Raw genomic sequence first — 20,056 nt, 5'->3', positions numbered from 1 at the left:
CTGCTGTTTCCAGCTTTGAGAGTGCATCAGAGCCCTTGACCCTCTTGCACAATCCTTACCTTGATCCTGATTCTGAGCCTGGTAGCCTCATTCAGCTGTGGCTCCAGCCTCTGGAGCACGTTGAAGCCCTTGACTCTGATGCGCTTCCAAGGCTGGAGGCAAGGATCGACTGACTGGCTTGCTACTTGGTGGTGCAGGGTGAGCCTGGAATCATTATCTTGGGCTTCCTCTGCACTGGCAATATGGTGCTATTGAGATCTGATCCCCAGTCCCACAAATGTGCCTCTTACCATGGTACTAAGATTAAACCCCAGATCTTTTAACTTTGAAGGTAGTTACTTACTAGCCTGCATAAGAAGGTTTAAGAGCATCCCTTATGTCTTCTCCTGGCATGAACTCTACACTGAATCAGTATACTGGGTGTCTTATGGAGGTGGGGAGGGAGGGGAAATCTTGTAAAGCTTTCTGTGAAATTCCTAAATGATGCCTTCCCTTGCTAGGCTGGCAAACTGGATCCCCATTTAGTCCTGGATCAGCTGCGTTGCAATGGTGTGCTGGAGGGAATCCGTATCTGCCGACAGGGCTTCCCAAACAGAGTCGTCTTCCAGGAGTTCAGGCAAAGGTAAAGCTTTTGGAGCAAGGCTGAATGCCAGCCTCTTCATTTTGCCAGGTTAAGTGTCTGCCCTGTAACTGCTTGCTTTTACTTGTAAATTGTCATCACTGTTAAAAGGCAGGGGACCTAGCTGTACATGGCTGTGACCTAGGATTTTCCCCCTGCCTCATTTCATAGGAAGGTTTTCTCAATCCAGTGGATTTGGACTGCCTTGCTTCTCCCTTATAGCAGCTTTGAATATGGGAAATAGGCAGGTGGGATGGTGGACAGAAGACCTCATGCAGGACTGCTGCTTCACAGTATGATATCACAAGGCACGAGTGCTGCAAATTATAATTTATCATTTGCAAACCATGAATGCTTAATACCTTCCTGCAGTGCTGTGTGTGTCCTGTCTGATCCTGGCAGCAGGCTGACGCAGTTTGCATGATATCTTGCAGACAGATCTAACACCTTTGCCCATCCCCCTCAGATATGAAATCCTGACTCCAAATTCAATTCCCAAAGGATTCATGGATGGAAAGCAGGCCTGCGTGCTGATGGTAAGCAACATCCTAACTTGCATTCTAGGGAAGTTGTAAGTGGCCCTTCCATAGGCTCATTATAGAAGCCGTAGTACGCACTCTTAAGCCGGAATAGCAGTATCTAATTCAAGGTTGTCTGACATCAAAGCAGTTGGGGACACATGTCCCACAGGCAACATGACATGGGGAGCAGCACTACCAGGGGCCATGCCTTTCCCCACCCCCCACCCAAACTGCATGCCCCACATTTGTGCGGGTGGGTACCCTCCTTGCTTGTCCTGTCCCCCACCCCAACCCCTGCTGCACCACATGCTCAGGCAGGTATTCTCCCACTTCCCTGAACCACATGTGGACAGACATCCTCCCTCTGCATGGCATTCTACCCTACCTTCAGCTCCCTGAGGGCTCCCCTGTGGCACCACCCTGTATGGCCTCTGGATTGCCAGCACCCTAGCACTGTGGGCTGTGCTGCCCTAGCCTCTGGTGCATGGCTCTGAAGTCAAGGAAGGGAAGGGGAGCCCAGAGATCCCACAACACTAGTGGCCAGGCCCTCATGTTAACCCCTGCCAGGCCACCAGCTGGACACCCTAGTTTAATCTATTGCAAGGGAAAGCTGCTGAAGATTATGGGAATTAAACCCCTCTGATTCTACTGGGCATTGGTTCTGGTCCAGTATCAAAGGACGATTTTTCCTGCTATAAAGCTTAGACACAGGCATAGGGCACTTTGCAAGATGACAGCAATGCAGGTAGGACTGGATTGTTCAGTGATGTTGAACTTGCCCTTAATGCTTAGTAATGTGCCTTGAAGCCTAGTTTTCTCTTTGCGAAGCCTGCAGTGATAGCTAGTTCTAATGCAGTCTCTTCAGAAAAGCCCACTTTAGAGCAAAAGCACTGATGGGGTGCAGTTCAGACTAGTGGCCCAAAATTACCCTGAAGATACCTTTTCCAAGTAGAATGTGACCAATTCATCATCTTTGGTGCTAGACATCTGTATTGACCAGTTCCTTAGAGGGGAAAAAATAAATTTCTTGGGACTTTTCCAGTAAGGTTAAGGAGGCTAGAAATGGTAATATGGGAGCAGTCAGTAGGTGTGTCTACCCTTTTTAAGAAGGGAAAAGGTCAGCCCCAGACATGCTCCCAAGAGCACACCTGTAGATTCAGGGGAAGGGATATCTTAGCTCTCAAGTCTCATGTGCAATTTAGAGCTGTCCTCCTATTCTAATGTTGCATCCTTTTGTTCCCTCTCACACTTCAGATCAAGGCATTGGAGCTGGATCCAAACCTTTACCGGATTGGACAGAGTAAAGTATTTTTCAGAGCTGGAGTCCTTGCTCACCTGGAGGAAGAAAGAGATCTGAAGATCACAGATGTCATTATTGGGTTCCAAGCATGCTGTAGAGGCTACCTGGCCAGAAAGTAAGGACCCTCTTCCATGAGGCACAGCAAATACATGCATGCCCATTGATGACTGGCTCAAGTTTCAGCTAGAAATGGTTCCCTTTAGACTAACTCTCTTGTTAAGACTTGAGTTCAGAATACAGCAGCTAGTTCCTGTTTTAGGGTTCTTCATATCTCACGTACATCTTAAAAAGAACCTGACACCAGGACAAAATTTCAGTACAGGCAGCCCTCAGCTTACAACGTTTCTAAATTGGCACCCTGTTTCAACTTTCTGACATGAGTTTCGACTTTACAACGCTTGATTCAATGCGACACCATGCCAGCGAATAAGTTTGCTGTGTCACCCACTTCCCTGGAGAACATCTGTCCAAACTTCTTTAAGAAAGCAGACAAGACTCCAGAAAAACCTGCAGCCAAGACTCCTGAGAACTCCAGCCAAGAACCCTTCAAAATGTCCAAACAAGAGCCCTTCAAAAAGTCCAGCAAAGTCACCTCAAAGAAATCCTTCCAAAACAATATGATTGCTATTTACAATAGAAATACATTAATGTTGCTATATTACTCATGTACAATTGATCGAGTACAAAATTCTGGAGCGTTTTTGGTGAAAATAGGGTGTCGGGCCTTGGTTCAGGAACAAATCCCCCATTTATAACTTTGTTTCTTACGAGAAAATCAGTTCTGAGTTGCAATGTTTCAACTTAAGATGCGGTTTTCAGGAACCAATTGTACTGTAAGTCTGAGGACTGCCTGTACACTGACTGGCAAAATCCTGTCAGAGACTTTTTCAAGGACATGTCTGTGCAAGTGTCTCCTATCTCCTTGAGTTTGGAGAGGCAGTAAAGCGTACTCCTTTCTGCTGGATAGCTGAACAGGCAAGCTACTTGCCTGAGCAGCCACAGATTATGGCTTGTACAATGTAGACTACAGCATATTTCTGTAAACACAGTGGTTTTATTTGTTCTTTGTAGCCATCTCAAACTGGACAGAGCAGCAAAGAGATTTTTCCAGTGAGACTGAAATGAGATGGAGAGGTAGTTAGCGGCATTAGTTTGAAGTTAAGCATAGGGCAGGGCAGGGTGGCACTTAGTCTCTCTGAATATGTTAATACGTTAAGTTTTCATAGGCTATCATAGCATCCAATGCTATTGTACCATATCGTCAGATGTTATGATAGCTTACAAAAGATTCTCCCTCCCTCAATAAGTTAATGGGCAAGATGCCACCCTGCTCTGTCTTCTGAAATAAGATGGGGTAGTGAGGCTGAGAGAAGAGCTGTTTCTCATTAGTAGAAGTGGAGGATAAAGCTTTCTTGCTAGAAAAGAAACATGGTGAAGGATGCTGCTCACTGTTGCCTGAGCAGCATCAAGATAAACAAGGCCTGAAACAGAGGAAGTCCGGAGTTAGTTTAAAAGAACCATCTGAAAATGAAAGCTAGAGATGTATGTCTGCAAACATGCTTGATGGAGACGTTTGTGTGGAACCTGAGGGTTTTATCTGTTTTCTGACCCCTCTTTATTGTGCAGGGCCTTTGCTAAACGTCAGCAACAGCTAACTGCAATGAAGGTACTTCAGAGGAACTGTGCTGCCTACCTGAAGCTACGCAACTGGCAGTGGTGGAGGCTGTTTACCAAGGTATGTCTTCTCCCCTGGCACTTTGGAAATGGGTTGACAGCTGCAACCACAGTACTTCATGTGCAACAAGAGCAAACAAAACCCTTCTCTACAGAGCTCAGCAGGGTCATTGTTTCACACAACACAAGCGTGTTGTAGCTGAATACCATAAGCAGCGTTGATCAGGCTGAGGCATGTGGGCGCCCTGCATTCCCCAGGTATTCTGTTACATAGGCATTTTGTATTGCGCAAAAGGCAAAAGTAAACCTCAGGTCATCTGAGCTCAGAAAAGCCCTGCCCTCCAGTGATGGCATCTCCTTCCAGGATGAGGGCTGCTTCTTACACAGCTAGTTGGTGTTCTTGCTGGAATTGGCATTTGAGCCCTCTGCCCAAGAGCATCATTTCTCCCCAAACCTGTGGAGCAAAGGGATTTATTACATTCATATCCTTTTATTAATTTCCTATTAGTCATGAGATTAAGCTGAACAGAAGTAAAGTAAACCTGTGCTTCCCCTGCTATAACATGAGACCCCCATTACTCCATGGGGCAAGGTTGGTGCTGGTCCGCTCCCCCTTCCTCCCTGCAGGGCCAGGCCACGTCCCTCTGTCCTGCTTCCCCCTACCCCTTTGTGTGTGGGGGGGAGAACGGGGTGAAGCCCCTTTCCCTCCTGCTCCACCCTTGCAGGGCCAGACTCACCCCTGCCTTCCACTCTGACCTGTGGTCAGACCTGGCACTTCCCATCTGGCCCATGGGGGGAAAAAGGTTGAGCAGTAGGGGCTCAGGAACAGACAAAGGGAGAGAAGCAAGGGTCCCATTTAGAGTCAAGGGAACATAAACCGGTGGGTCAGGAGACTGAGGCCTGTAAGCGACTGGGTTAGGGCACTCTGGGAGGAACCACAAGGCAGGGGAGGGTTGGGTGATGCAGTCAGAAACAGGAGGCAGGCATCCAGGCTAGGGTCACTAGCCAGGGATTTGCAGAACGAGCATCTCTATGTTATACAGGACCAGAAAATGGGTAGTCATTGAGCTAAACGAGGGGCCAACTGCCAGAGGTTGGGATCTGGAGCACAAGGGGGCAAGGACCCAGCAAGACAGTTTGAGGTCCAGGCTGGCATCTGGAACGCGAAACCAACAGACAAAAACCAGGAACAAGAATGAAGTCAGTAAGCAGGACCCAGGGAACAGGAAACCAGGAATACACACGGAAGACTCTAGGAACTAAATGTATTTTTACACATGTAAGCACCACAGTGCTGGTTGCTTTGAAAAGTACCCGGCACTGCACCGCTTGCAGTTTAAGTGGCAAAATGCTCATCAGTGCTGAGAAAGTGGCAGTGGCATGCTCTTGAACTAAAACACCTTGGATGTGCTGTAGTTCAAAAGCGCACCACCTCCATTTTCTGCACTCTGATGTGCGTTTTGCCACTTATACAACTGCATGCAGCACAGCGCAGTTTGCCTCAGCCCATGCGCAGAGCAGACTCATTTAATTGAGTCTGCTCCAAAGTGGCAGATCTCCCAACACGTTATGGGGAAAAAATATGTGTATAAATGTTCTAAAAGGCAGGACCTGAAGATTGGGAAACTAGGAATTGACAGGTAGGACCCAGGAAACTAAGGAGTCAGAAGCCCATGGCTGTTCTAAGTAGCCTACTGGGCACCGACAGGGCTACTTTTATAAGCAGGCAGGCATGCTCATCCAGGGAACTGCAGTCAGTTCGGGGTAGTTGGGCCATTGGCAGCAGCCCCGCTTGGTAATGATGGGCCGGTGAGTCTGTTTGCTGCCTTGACTCCTGACGAAAAAGAGGTCATCTAGTCCAACCCCCTGTATGAAAGCAGGATAATTGATTCATAAGCCTTTGCAATATGCACTTGAGTGCTAGAAACTCTTCATGCTGAATGCGTGCCTTCTTACTCCCTGTATGTTTCAACTGTTTCCTTCCTGCAGGTGAAACCCCTGCTGCAGGTCAGCAGGCAGGAAGAAGAGATGATGGCCAAGGAAGAAGAGCTGGTGAAGGTCAAGGAGAAACAGGTGGCTGCAGAAAATAGACTGAGTGAGATGGAAACCCTCCAAGCACAGGTGAGTTGCAGAACCTCTTGTATAAAAGTTGTGTGTTTTAACCAGTCAAACTGCTGGATAGGTATTCTATTCTTTTGCTGGTCCAAGATGCAGAGACTACAGATTCTTGCTTTCCAAAGTATGTAGGCTAGTTGTTTTGTTCCCTTTGCAGATCACCATGGTATAGTGAACAGCTGTTGCTCTGTTACAGACTTCATTTGAATGAAATTCTCCTTTGGCTGGGTATTGTGGAGAGTCACTGGAATAGAACATGGTCACTAATGGATTCTTTTTGGCTTGGAACATAAAAGGCTTTTCTGTGGAGCTGACATCTATTTGTGTTCCTTCTGTGGGGGTGGAGGAAATCTCCCTCGCTCAAACAGGGTGGTCCCAGGATATCTTTTTCAGGGCCACTGAAACTGTTTGTGGTTATGCTCTGCAAGTTTATGTAGGGGACCAAACTTCCAAAGGATGACATTTCTACCTTGGCTTTTGATTAGCTTCAGGAGATTGCTGTGTCTAGGCCTTTGCAGTGCCTATGTTAACAAGATCATAGCTAAAAGAAAGTTGGGCAAATTAATAGGACAAAAGTAAACTTGCTCAAGGTCCAGGTAATTTGCAATTTTTCTGGGCTTGTGTCCTTTGTAGCTAATGGCAGAGAAGATGCAGCTGCAGGAGCAGTTGCAGGCAGAGACTGAACTCTGTGCTGAGGCTGAGGAGATAAGAGCTCGCCTAACTGCCAAGAAACAAGAGCTGGAGGATATCTGTCATGATCTGGAGGCCAGGGTGGAAGAAGAGGAAGAACGGTGTCAACATCTGCAGATTGAGAAGAAGAAAATGCAACAGAACATTCAGGTAAATCTCCTGGTATTGACTCCTTTTTGTGTAGGCGAGAAGTTTGGCAGGGACTAGAACATTCATTTAATCTCACTGGGGTGGAAAGAGCAAGGATGGTGGGGGCAATAAATAATTATATCAAAAGAGTGATATGTCAGTTCTCAGACTGGTTGATGGACCACTGATGGTCTGGTAGATTAGTGGTAAGTGGTTCAAACTAGAATTGGCCCTCTCCTTTTCAGTTAAGAGTTGGATAAGTGTCTGAGACTCTTGGGGGTTGTCTATGGTGTAGTGAAAAAAAGGTTTGGGAGTCACTGGTATAGAAAATAAGGTCTGCTGTTAATTAGGGATTAATTTGGATCTCTCACTCCTATGTTCCCAAGAAGTCAGCAGATTTTGCCATCTCTGGTGATTTATCAAGAAGATGGTTCTTCTAATTCTAGTGTTTGGGGCCTAATTGACTTGCATACAGCCGTGCAAGATAGTTGCTGCCTTCATACAGCCAATCTAAGCAAGTGTCCATCCAATCATGTTATGAGCAACTATTCAGTCACTGTTTCCAAAGAGCCATCTCCCATGCAAAGTAGTACTGCTTCTTCTGCTAGAGAAGTTCACTAGATGTATGCCAGGGAATTTACTTAACTTACACCAGTGTACCATGACAATTAGCTACCAAATATTGATTTCTTTTTAAAACCCGAATGCGTCCACAGAGGAGGGACAGATTTGTTGTTCTAAGGCTCCCTTCTGTTTGTACCACAATGCTGGTGCAGGAGTAATAAGTACTAACCTATCCCATGTTTATGCCTTGGCCTTGGGCAGGAACTGGAGGAGCAGCTGGAGGAGGAAGAGAGTGCAAGGCAGAAGCTACAGCTGGAGAAAGTGACCACTGAGGCCAAGGTGAAGAAATTAGAAGAAGATCTGATCGTTCTGGAAGATCACAATCTCAAACTGGCCAAGGTAAGACTCATGGAGATCTCCAGACCATGCAGGAAGCAATAACTGTCCTGGTGGATATGGAAGCCCGATAGTGAACTATTCCAGAGGTGGCACAACAAGGAAGGAGCTAAATTCATGACACAGACTTCCTGAGGTGAATCCACTCGTGAAACTAGCTGCCATTCTTAGCCACTTCCAGCTCAATATGCAGAGACTGATGCAGTATTTAACTAGTCTTGATCAAATATTCCACCTTTCGAGCATACCTTTGCAGTCCAGTTTCATGCCTGGATGAGCTGTGTGTTGTTTAAATGGCTTGTGATGTTTCAGTTTTGAAAGGACTATTCAACATAAGTCAGCCCTTTTTCAAAATAAGCAGCGTCTGGAATATATTCTCAATCTTGGATCAGGGGGATACCTTTGTCTTTATATCAGCTCAAGGGAAATAGGTTAAATTTCCTTCCTGGGAGGTGGTCCTATGGGTCTAGAAGTCTCCAACCCCATTCAGTCTTTGTTTGAGGCCAGTGAGCACCTGTTCCTTGAGCCCTTCAGTGGAGAGATGGCTAGAAAGCCTAGAATCCTCCTGCCCCAGTTCTCCAATCATCTTCCAGACCTCCAGAAAGAGTACTCTGTTCTTGCAGCTTCTGCTGCTCTTGAACATGAACAGGAATTATGTAGGTGGGGAAGGGATCAGATTTCCTTTCCTGAACTCTGAGGGTGCAGCTTGGCACAATTAAGACAACACTTAATGTTGTCTATGAGCTGACAGTGTAGGGGCACAACTCTGCACCATGCTGTTGGTGCAGAAATGGGAGGGGGGAGGCACATGCCCCCGCATACTCCTCTACACATCACAAAGAAGACAGTCGGACTTCATGTTAGGGAGACAACAGAATAAATTGTGGAAGCCCAGTGAAGGAGTGTGGGACATCTTTGGCATAAATTAGATGGCATCTGACTTCTAATTCTGATGACTGACATGATAGGCTTACACTGTCCCTGTGTTCTGTTCACCCTGATACAGTTTTCAGTAGGGCTTTTGGTCACTGAATGATACTGGCATTGGGATACCCCAGGAAAGTCCGGTCAGCAACTTCTCCTCATCTAAATCAGACCATGTCTAGGTTTACTTTGTGATGGACATGGTGATAGATGAAAGAATACCTAATGGTTTATGCCTGTTTATAAAATGCTCATCATTATAAAAATTAGCCTTTCAAAATTCCTGCACCAAATGTGATGCTTTTAAATCCTGCAGGAGAAGAAACTCTTGGAAGATAGAATATCGGAATTCACAACCAACTTGACAGAGGAAGAGGAGAAGTCTAAAAGTCTGGCTAAACTCAAGAACAAGCATGAAGCCATGATCACAGACCTGGAAGGTAGGGAGATGAGCCTGAGAGGGAGTTGTGTATTTGTCACTGAGGTGGTTTGCTATCGATCAAAATTTAGTAAATTTGATTAATTCTTAGGACTGTGGTCTCATTCCAGTTACCAAGGAGTTAATAGCACTGGTACTGTAATGTGTAGTCTATTGATTAGTCTGATGGAACCATTCAGTGACTGGCTAGCTGAAGGTTATTTGCCTTGTCAGCCGAGCTTTGGTCTAAATAAAAATCCTCTGTAAAGCAGCAGACTAATGGAGAAGAGAGACTGGTTCCATGTCTTTAGCTGTGGGAGTATCTGTACTCTTCCACTTCCAGCAGTACCTGTCCACTGGGGTTAGTACAGCTGATCTCCTTCTTAAGGTGGCTCAGACTGTAGGCTTAAAGATACTTTACTTCTGACTGGCCTTGATAACACAGCATGGGACAGTCCATTCTCTGTAGAGGGAGGAAAGCCATTGCAGGATCTCAATTGGGAGGAGCTGATATTATATTGGATGACCAAGTCAATCTTATAACAGTGGAGAGAGAAAGGAAGGGATGGTTGCAATGTAAGAATTGGATCTGGGATGGGTTTTTTTTTTTTTGTCTTCTTGAGTGCGAGATTGGGGGCAGTCACTTACAGGTTATGAGAGACCATGCTGTGTCCAGCGGCATGGCGGTTTGGCAGACAACCGTCAGTTAGAGCAGACAGTCAGTTAAACAGTTCCACTTCCCCTAGGAGAAGCATCACACAATGCTTCAGGAATGTGTGTCCCTCTTTCGCATCTCTCCTTCAGAGCGCCTGCGTCGTGAAGAAAAGCAGCGGCAGGAGTTGGAGAAGACCCGGAGAAAGCTTGAAGGAGACTCTAGTGATTTGCATGACCAGATTGCTGAGCTGCAGGCTCAGATCGCAGAACTAAAAATGCAGCTGGCCAAGAAGGAAGAGGAGCTACAAGCAGCTCTGGCTAGGTGAGGTCTTGTCTCCAGGGTCACTTCCTCTCATCCTGTGACACTTCTCATAAAGTAGGGGCCAGACCAAATCTGCAGTTGTTCTAAACTGGTGGGTTTGACTACAAAATCCATGCACTTGACACTAGGTTTTTTTCTGGCTGGTTCCTGCCAGAGACCCTACGGTGTTAGAACATGAATGTTCTTTGCACTGTGAATGTTTCATTATAGTAGCAGTATGTCGAAGGAGCTTAACATGAGACATCTCTACTGAAAAGACATGGAAAGCAGCACTGAAAGGGTTGAATTTGTAATGGGGAGGATGGCATAGTACAGAAGTTCCTTTTCTTCTACCTTTTTCCACAGTCGGCTTCTCTTCCCCAGTTTGAGTTGGCTAATCTTCCCTCAGTCAATGACAGGTAGAACAAGACTCTAATTGCAGAGCATCAAAGACTAGAAACTGGAGTTTGGCTTCTTGTAAGGCAGTTTAGAGCACTACCATTTCTCCTGCCCGCAGTTCTGAAGACAGGCAATCATTTAGGTTTGTGTATAGTTAAAGCTGCCTCTAATCAAAGGTCTGTGTTGCATGCAGGGTAGAAGAAGAGTCATCCCAGAAGAACATGGCCCTGAAGAAGATCCGTGAGCTGGAATCGCAGATCACTGAACTGCAAGAAGATCTGGAGTCTGAGCGAGCAGCCAGGAACAAAGCAGAGAAGCAGAAGCGGGATCTGGGGGAGGAGCTGGAGGCATTGAAAACTGAGCTAGAGGACACACTAGACTCAACAGCTGCACAGCAAGAACTCAGGTAACTACACCATCTTTACCCCAGCTCACCAATATGTGAGGAGATAACAGATCGGATGCTCACCACTCTTCATAGCAACTGCAGAGACTTAAGAAATCAGTGTGCAGTCTCTCACAAGATGGTTCCTTTTCTGGTCTGAAAGTCAGTGGTGTCCTAGTTTTACTATAAGTTCTTTGCAGACAGTGAAATCTAAAGTGTGCAACATAATATTTCAGTTGTTGATTTATGCTGGTATTTACAGACTTCAGTCTTGAGTAAAACTGGCTTCTGATAAAAACAAAAAACAAAAAAACCCCAATCCAATAACATCTCTTCATAGTTTGAGTTTCTAAACTGGTCCTGAGTATCCTCTCCATAAAAGGTCTGTTAAGCTGTTGGTGATAGCACATATACATCTTGTTTGGTCCTGTCTGTTGGTATCTAACTAGAAATGACTGACTTTCACAGATCTAAACGGGAACAGGAGGTAACTCTTCTGAAGAAGACCCTGGATGAGGAGGCAAAGACCCATGAGGCACAAATCCAGGAGATGAGACAGAAACATGCACAGGCTGTGGAGGAGTTGGCAGAGCAGCTAGAACAAACCAAGCGGGTATGTAAAGAGTGGAGCCATGGGGCCATGTTACACAGTCCCTCTGGAACAGTAGCTAGTCTATACATCAAGAGCCAATTCTTAGCACCTCAGAGGAACACATAGAAATAACCACTGTGTGCTTGTATGGACTATATATTTCTGTGTACTCTCTGCCTACCTCACCACCATAGGTCAGCTTATACCCCGAAGCATGGTATTTAGTTACCCCTCATATTTCCATCTAATGCTTTGATTTCCTATATGAAAGTTCTCCCTAGCCAGGACAAACTTAATTTCCTTTCACTGATGGCACTGCCTTGCTCTCACTGTGACTGCTCAGGGCTTAGTTCAGGAGTCTGAATAGTACAGCACTGTTGCCAGGTCTATCTGATTTGTTTTTCATTTTGACTAAGAAAACATTTGCTGCTTTTCTGCGGCTGGGTGCTGAATTCTCACTGATATAAACTTTCCTGGGAAGCAGTCATGTCCTAGCAGTGAGACGCACACCATTAGCTTCATAGCACAATAAAAAACTCACTTCAACTGAAACATCACCATCACATCTAAAACCCTGCTGGCTTTCTTTAATTCCTTTCAGGTAAAAGCGAACCTTGAAAAAGCAAAGCAGACTCTGGAGAGTGACCGTGCCGAGCTATCCAATGAAGTGAAAGTGCTTCTCCAGGGCAAAGGGGACTCTGAGCACAAGCGGAAAAAAGTAGAGACCCAGCTTCAAGAGCTGCAGGTGAAATTTGCAGAGGGCGAGAGAGTACGGACAGAGCTGGCTGAGAAGGTCAACAAACTGCAGGTGAGGGTCATGACTCTTCCCCACCCCTCCCAACACACACCCCAGCTCCTGGGTCAGCACAGAGCTAGGGTAGGCAGGATGGTTGTAAGACGACAAAAGCTTGAGGTTCCTGGCTAAAGGATCTTGCCCTTTTGCTCATGGTCAGACTAATGGCCATAATTGGGGGCAGGAAGGAATTTTACCCCATGGTCAGATTGGTATAGGCTGGCAGGGAGTTGTCTTCCTCTGTAGTGTGGGGGCTCAGCTCCCTACCTAGGATCTCTCGAACATATATTAACAACCTTTTATAGAAGCAGGATATTGACTGCTGTAGCTCCCTTGCTTTACCTATGAAAGTTTAGGGTGTTACGTCTTGCATTGTCAGGGTTGGCAAGTTAGTTTTTGCTAAGTAGTGAGATAATGGTTTTGTATAGAATGGTTTGGATAGGAATGATTCTGCCTCCGCCAGGGAGTTAGACTCGATGACCTCTGGAGGTCCCTTCAAGCCCTGCTTCTCTATGATTCTGTGACACTTTCATCTCTGTCTGGGGCAGTAGATGGCCCCATCTGTTTTCTTAGCCAAATTGGGGGGTTTTTTTTAATTCCTTGGTGGTATGTTTGAGTCCCTGTGGGAGACAAATATGCTGTTCCCTTTCCAGCAGCTTTGTAAGTGCCAGCCCCCATTAAAAGGTGGGACACAGAGCAGACTTAACCTACCTTGAGCAGGTGTCAGTTGGTTCAGGAATTGATCACTTTGCCATTTGAGGGTGTAAGTCATCTGGTATATTAGCATGTCTATTCCACTTGCAGTGTGCAGAGGGTTTTCCTTTCACAGTGGAGTTCTATTACTCATGGGCTCTCAAACCAGAGTTCACGACAGGATGGGTTATGACTCCTTTCATGTGCCACAAACTAGAAGGAAATGGTCCTGAAACTTAGGGTCATAATGTGGAAAAGGCTGAAAACACTTGTTGTAATTATCACTATCCCCTTCATAAGGAAGTAGTGAACAGCTCCTCCCTCCCATTCAAGAGTGGATACTGACCACTTCCTTTATATAGGGCTCACTAATTGCAAGCTGAGCCTTGCGGGTAGGTAGTAGTCTCAGTGTGACGAACAGTGGCACAGAGGAACTAGCATATGTAGTCTTGGGGCAGGTTGAGGTTAAGGAGGGACATCTCCGTTTACTAGTAGCTCACATTAACTTTGAGTGGCTGTGTCAAATCTTGCGTTGACCTCAGCAGCATGAGTGGCCACTGCAGTTCAGGCCACTGTAGGTGAAAAAACTCTTTTGTCCTGCCATATTGAAGAATTTCACCTCTAGTTCCTTGAGACTGTAAGACATGAATGTTCTACTTACAGCTGAGAAGGTGGCTTTTCTCACACCTATAGTTCTCAGACCTACACAGCTGCCTCCTAGTTTGCTCATTTGCTCTTCTATTTGATAATTGTCGTGCTTTAACTCTTCATGCAGGTTGAATTGGACAACGTGACAGGCCTTCTGAACCAGTCGGACAGCAAGTCAATCAAATTAGCAAAAGATTTCTCTACTCTGGAGTCACAGCTTCAGGATACGCAAGTGAGATGTGGGATCTGCAGGGTGTGGTGTCCATCATGCTTCTGCTTAACATATCTGGATTGTACATCCAGTGTTTACAGCTAATGTAACTTTCAACTGATGGTCAACTTGAGTAAAATTCATTTGTGTTGATAGCAAAATGCGCATGTGGTTCTAGGCTTTGTAGGCAGAGGCAGGACATCATGGAGGAAGGAGGTACTGGAGAGAGGGTTCTGACTCAGCCATGTCTAGACTATTGCATTCAGTTTTAAAACCCAGGACTAACCAATTAAGGCCTGTTTAGAAGAGCAAATCATTAAAATTTGGGGGTGTTCCTCTATGGAAGGCTTGACTGAGTGGGAAATGTGGGGTTCACACCTTAAATTTGCAGTCTCATCTAGGAAAGAGAAGGAATTATTCAGAGATGCACAAGGGGATAGCTATGATAAGGCTGAAGAAGTGGTATAGGCTAAATTGTTTGGTGGTTGACCACAACACCAGTTCAACTGTAGCATAATCTTCAACGTCTGTTAACAATTATTCATCTTAGGAAAACTTTTGGTGCACAGTAGAACAAGTGTGCATTGACAGGAAGATGATTCTCATCAACCTCTGTCATCCAGTCCCAATAGTGGCAGCATATTTTAATCCATATTGATGCTGCCCTGAGCAGTTCTTAGGTTGTTCTTGGTAATCATGGGCATTTATACACATACTTTTTTGTTCGGTGATCCGCCACTTCTGAGCAGACTCGATTAATCGAGTCTGCTCTGCATGCAAGCTGATGCACACTGCGCTGCATGCAGTTGTATAAGCAGCAAAACGTGCATCAGCGCACAGAAAAATGGTGGCAGTGCGCTTTTGAAATAAAGCACCTCCAAGGTGTGTTAGTTCAAAAGCGTCCCACAGCCATTTTCTCCGTGCTAACACGCATTTCACTACTTATACAACTGCAAGTGTCGCAGCACTGGGTGCTTTTCAAAGCTCCTGCTGTGGCACTTACTTGCACATGTAAAAATGCCCACCTGCGCCTAGAAGTGAAAAGCTTGTTTATAAGCAAGTTCACGCTCTTCAAATGTTTAGTGTTCATGTTTGCCATGAAATTGAGATGGCAGAATATATATTTTTGCCAGCATAAACTCTGGGAATGGCTTTAAAGATCTGCACGCTCTTCATAGAGAACACCAGAAAGGATTATGAGGGGACTGAACTGGGAGGCACATGATGGTATTTGTGCATCCCTTCTGTGCAGTGAAGGAGTGGACTATAACAGACTGAGGGCCCTCTTGGGTGTTCTTTCTCATTCCATACTTGCTGTCTGATAGGCAGGCACTTGAATTCTGTATTCAGCTTCTTATCTGTGAAGAAGTGGCAGGCTGAAAATGAACCTTTCTAGTCCACATTGCTAGAAGTGAGATTAAGTTTGTAAAGTTCCTTGTTCCCTAAAGGAAAGGAGCTCAATCCCAACATGGTGTTTTGCACTGTAGGAGCTGTTGCAGGAGGAGACTCGGCAGAAACTGAGCCTCAGCACCAAGCTGAAACAGATGGAGGATGAGAAGAACAGCATCAAAGAGCAGCTAGAAGAGGAAGAGGAGGCAAAGATCAATCTGGAGAAACAGATTTCAGTCCTTCACCAACAGGTATGGAACCATACCACATAGAAGAGATCTTTCTGTAAAGGGAAAATGCAAGCACAGAGCTCATCCTTAAAACATCTAGCTCATGTGCAGAGTATTGGTATAAGAGGGACCTGTTAACAAAAGAAAGCTTTTCCTGGTGGAAACATAGCTGCTGTTTGCAAGCTAAATGTTTTTAGATGTCTGAATAGTTTCCCCTGTGGAAACATTTTTGTGTGTAACCTTGGGGGACCCTACATATCCCACATGCTGAGGAAGTCTGATCTAAAATCACTCCTTTAGAATTAGGCTGGTGTATCTGGTTTTACTTAATCCCTTGTCTCCTTTTCCGTTCTCCAGATAGCAGACATGAAGAAGAAGGTGGATGATGGCCTGGGCTGCCTAGAGACAGTGGAAGAAGCCAAGAAGAAGCTGCAGAAGGACTTGGAGGCTATGATCCAGCGTTATGAGGAGAAGGCAGCTGCTTTTGACAAGCTGGAAAAAACAAAGACTCGGCTGCAGCAAGAGCTGGATGACCTCACTGTGGACCTTGATCACCAGCGACAAATAGTCTCCAACCTGGAGAAAAAACAGAAGAAGTTTGATCAGGTAGATTGTCAGTTGTTGCCCCTATAATAAATCCACCTTTTCCCATCACGTTCTTACCCAGGGTGGATAAGAATGTGCTCAGTGTTCATGCATGTGAACTCTAGTGTCACCTCATGTCCAGGAGTCTGAAATTTTGAGTTGACCTCATTTGTGTAACTGTTGCTTGGAAGTATTGTTGTCTGTAGCCATCTCCTGGATCTGGCTGTAACTTTGAGGTTTTTGTGGCACTGGGAGCCTAGAGACTTATTCAGTTGGGTTCTAGTTCTAGCGCTGGCCACAGAATTGGGGACTGTATGACTGGCTCCAAAAGCCATGTTCTCTGCCTATCTCATTCCACTCAGTTGAAAACACTGACTGAAAAAGCAGTAGAGAACAAGTGAGTTCTTGCTTCTCAGTGATTCTCATAGCCCTTGTATTGTCCCCCTTTTAGCTGTTGGCAGAGGAGAAGAACATCTCCGCCAAGTATGCAGAAGAGCGGGACCGTGCTGAAGCAGAAGCACGTGAAAAAGAGACCAAAGCCCTCTCTCTGGCTAGAGCCTTGGAAGAAGCCATGGAGCAGAAGGCAGAGCTGGAACGACTCAATAAGCAATTCCGCACAGAGATGGAGGACCTGATGAGTTCCAAGGACGATGTTGGCAAGAGTGTAAGTATGTTGTCTCATACCAGAATGACTAGCTACATCCCAACTTGTCAGTGAACTTCTACGAAATCTCACACGATGAAAAGCACCTGTAGAGAAAGGCATGTTTTTTTGGAGTAAAATGAGGCTGTTTTCTTATGAATTGGTGAAAAGCAACAGCTAGAGGTGAGATTTGTAAGAGCTTGGAAAAATACAAGTTTGGAAGTGGTGAAGTGAAACTTATGGCTTAGTGAGGAGAGAGGGAGCAGGTAAGTCTAGTGTTTGAAAGATAGGAAGCCAGTCAGAGAAGGGGATATGGTGACCAAAGTCTAAAGACACTAAAGATTAGTGGTAAGGCCTGTCAGAGTTTGCATAGGAGATTAAAGAGATTTGAAGCTTTTTTATAATGTCTTTGCAAAGAAACAAGAGTGTCTCGGGCATCATTGGCCAGATGTTTCCCATTTAAAATTTCCCAGGGCACCTGGTTGGAGATGACCTTAGTGGGCAAACGTGGTGTAGGGTAAGGTTTGCATTAATGGCTCTCAAATACGTAAGCAGCTTCCTTTTGACATGGTTAAGGGCTCTTCTTATGGGGGACATTATTGTCACAGTGTAGAGAGATGAGGATGGTAGGTAGAAAGGACCATGTCCTTATGTCCTTGTATCTTTTTCTCACTGAGCTGGTAGGTGTATTTGGCTGCCTCTTTGTCCTCAGGATGGGGCAAGTTGTTGACTTTTAGCTGGGAGACCTAATATGTATTCTTATGCTTCAGGTTCATGAACTGGAGAAGGCTAAGCGAGCCTTGGAACAGCAGGTGGAGGAGATGAAGACTCAGCTGGAAGAGCTGGAGGATGAGCTGCAGGCCACAGAAGATGCCAAGCTGCGGCTAGAAGTGAACCAGCAGGCCATGAAAGCACAGTTTGAGCGTGACCTTCAGGGCCGTGATGAGCAGAATGAAGAGAAGAGGAAACAGCTGATCAGACAGGTAAAGCCAGTTTCAGGGGCACTGGAAATTTTGTATACATAAGAAGCACTTTATTCCACCTATCTTAGGACAGCTGGACTGTGGTGGTGCCATGTTGTTACTGTAGTGGTATTGCTTATACCACAAGGCACTTTCAGGTACAGCAGCTTCCATGGTTTGTTGTTCCCATAATTGTGTACAATCAAAACTCTCTCTTCCCCTCTCCCACCAGAACGTGGATTAGCTTCTTGCATTGTACCTGTATGATTTGGTCCCTTTGGGAGGTGGCCCATGCACATGTGCTTGTACAAACTTTGTTCAATTTCTGCCAACATGTTGTTTCTTTTAATAGGTGCGGGAAATGGAGGTAGAGCTGGAAGATGAGAGAAAGCAGCGCTCCGTAGCTGTGGCTGCCAGGAAAAAGCTAGAGATGGACCTGAAGGATCTGGAGGGCCAGATAGACTCTGCCAACAAGAACCGTGATGAAGCCATCAAACAGCTTCGCAAAGTGCAGGTAAGACTGTCTCTCTTGTTCCTGCCACCTTTTTATGCACCCTGGCACTACCTCAGAAAAGGAGGGTGGTGATCCATGTTGCTCTGATGTGGGTTCTTGGTTCTAATTGAGAAGTGTAGCCTAATATGTGCAAACTTCAATCTGAACAGCATTTTGACCAGGAAGATTCAGCAGTAGCTCATTTGTTCTTGTAACTAATGCTCTTGTCAGTTCATTTAATTGCTCCCTTACTGGAGTTCTAAGGAACCCACTCCTGTAGGTCTCTGCTTGGACTGTAATATAGTGGGAGGGATGAGGATTCACTCTGTGCCTCTTTTTTGTCTTTCCAGGCACAAATGAAAGATTGTATGCGGGAGATGGATGACACGCGTACCTCTAGAGAAGAGATTTTGGCACAAGCCAAAGAGAATGAGAAGAAGATGAAGAATATGGAGGCCGAGATGATACAAATGCAAGAGGTAGTAGAGCCTGCATTGAAGCAGTGGGGCTATTTGCTTCCTTTTGGCCAAAACCTAGGCTTTCAGTGTAACTGTAGACACCAGCTTGATCTGTTGCTCTTAAGCATAGCAATTATTAGGAGTAAGAGATTCAGTTCCCCCCACCTCCTTGCCCTGTGGCAAGTAGAGGCCAAGGTTGAGTAAGTGGCACCCAGGGAGCCATGTTGAAGGAGAGAACACAAGTCCTCTAGCTTGCCAGCTAACAGAAACCAGACAGTTCCACCCATACCACTAACTGCTTCCCTTGGTCTGCCTTGATGGGTAGCTTTACACTGCATTACTGACAGTCTGCTCTTCATTCTAGGAACTTGCAGCTGCTGAACGTGCCAAGCGCCAAGCCCAGCAAGAAAGGGATGAGCTGGCTGATGAGATTGCCAATAGCAGTGGCAAAGGGTGAGTAAGGAATCCCTTCATTTGGGATGAGAAGCCATGCTGTATGTTAAGTGTGTGCCTGTAACCTCTGGGCACATGAAGGGCAACAGCGGCTTTGTAAAGGCATAATTGGTAAGCTTTTTCCATTGAATGCATTGCACTGATGTCACCAATACTTACTGAGATCTGATCATATGTCTCTCAGAGCTCTAGCCATGGAGGAGAAGCGACGCCTGGAGGCCCGCATAGCTCAGCTAGAGGAAGAGTTGGAGGAGGAGCAGAGCAACACTGAAATGGTCAATGACCGGCTCAAGAAAGCAAATCTCCAGGTACTAGCCCGGGGTCTGCCCACCAGTAGGAACCCTCTAATGTGTATAAACTCCCAAGCAGACATTAGGGTCCATTACCTGCTGTCTTTTCAGCAGGTACATATTTCCCAAAGTCCTTTACACAACAAGGAGTTGGATACAGTGTCCATGTATTGCTGTAGAAAAATTGGAGAAGCTAATCAGTGGTCAGTGAGAACTCATACAGATTTTTTGCAATCATTAAACACTCCTTTTTATGAGAGAAGAAAAGTAGCTGGCATTGGAAAGTCTGCAGAAAATGTGCCATGTCCTAATTTCTGGTGAATTAAGGGGTAACTGAAAGTCCTGATTTGTAAAATCTGACTGGCCTTTTAGAACAGTTGCATTATATAGAAAGTTGCTTTTCATTCAGATAGCAGGTGGCTCAGGAATGCTGGGGTGGGTGGAGCGTCCCACAGGAGCGCAGGGGGCTCCCCACTGTGCTCAGCAGGAGACCCGAAAGTGGACCAGAAGTAGTTCCAGCCCACTTC

The 20,056-nt window shown here is 45.7% G+C and overlaps 1 protein-coding gene across 1 annotated transcript in view; it reads left to right on the top strand.

Moving 5' to 3' along the window:
- The window catches only part of MYH9 (myosin heavy chain 9), a 90,574-nt gene that overhangs the window by 66,044 nt on the left and 4,474 nt on the right, over positions 1–20,056 (top strand). Inside the window, exons 17-37 of the mRNA XM_019544829.1 lie at positions 501–622; positions 1,086–1,155; positions 2,395–2,555; positions 4,067–4,175; positions 6,104–6,235; positions 6,863–7,069; positions 7,874–8,011; positions 9,249–9,372; positions 10,155–10,326; positions 10,898–11,110; positions 11,558–11,702; positions 12,283–12,489; positions 13,943–14,047; positions 15,514–15,666; positions 16,003–16,251; positions 16,682–16,894; positions 17,644–17,856; positions 18,188–18,349; positions 18,679–18,807; positions 19,151–19,239; positions 19,424–19,547. Of these exons, the coding sequence (XP_019400374.1) occupies positions 501–622; positions 1,086–1,155; positions 2,395–2,555; positions 4,067–4,175; positions 6,104–6,235; positions 6,863–7,069; positions 7,874–8,011; positions 9,249–9,372; positions 10,155–10,326; positions 10,898–11,110; positions 11,558–11,702; positions 12,283–12,489; positions 13,943–14,047; positions 15,514–15,666; positions 16,003–16,251; positions 16,682–16,894; positions 17,644–17,856; positions 18,188–18,349; positions 18,679–18,807; positions 19,151–19,239; positions 19,424–19,547 (3,237 nt within the window). The remainder of the gene's footprint in view (positions 1–500; positions 623–1,085; positions 1,156–2,394; positions 2,556–4,066; positions 4,176–6,103; positions 6,236–6,862; positions 7,070–7,873; positions 8,012–9,248; positions 9,373–10,154; positions 10,327–10,897; positions 11,111–11,557; positions 11,703–12,282; positions 12,490–13,942; positions 14,048–15,513; positions 15,667–16,002; positions 16,252–16,681; positions 16,895–17,643; positions 17,857–18,187; positions 18,350–18,678; positions 18,808–19,150; positions 19,240–19,423; positions 19,548–20,056) is intronic.

The sequence above is a fragment of the Crocodylus porosus genome, unplaced genomic scaffold, assembly GCF_001723895.1.
Source record: "Crocodylus porosus isolate Cpor-Errol unplaced genomic scaffold, CroPor_comp1, whole genome shotgun sequence".
Taxonomy (NCBI): domain Eukaryota; kingdom Metazoa; phylum Chordata; order Crocodylia; family Crocodylidae; genus Crocodylus; species Crocodylus porosus.
This window is presented reverse-complemented; position numbering and strand designations above follow the sequence as displayed.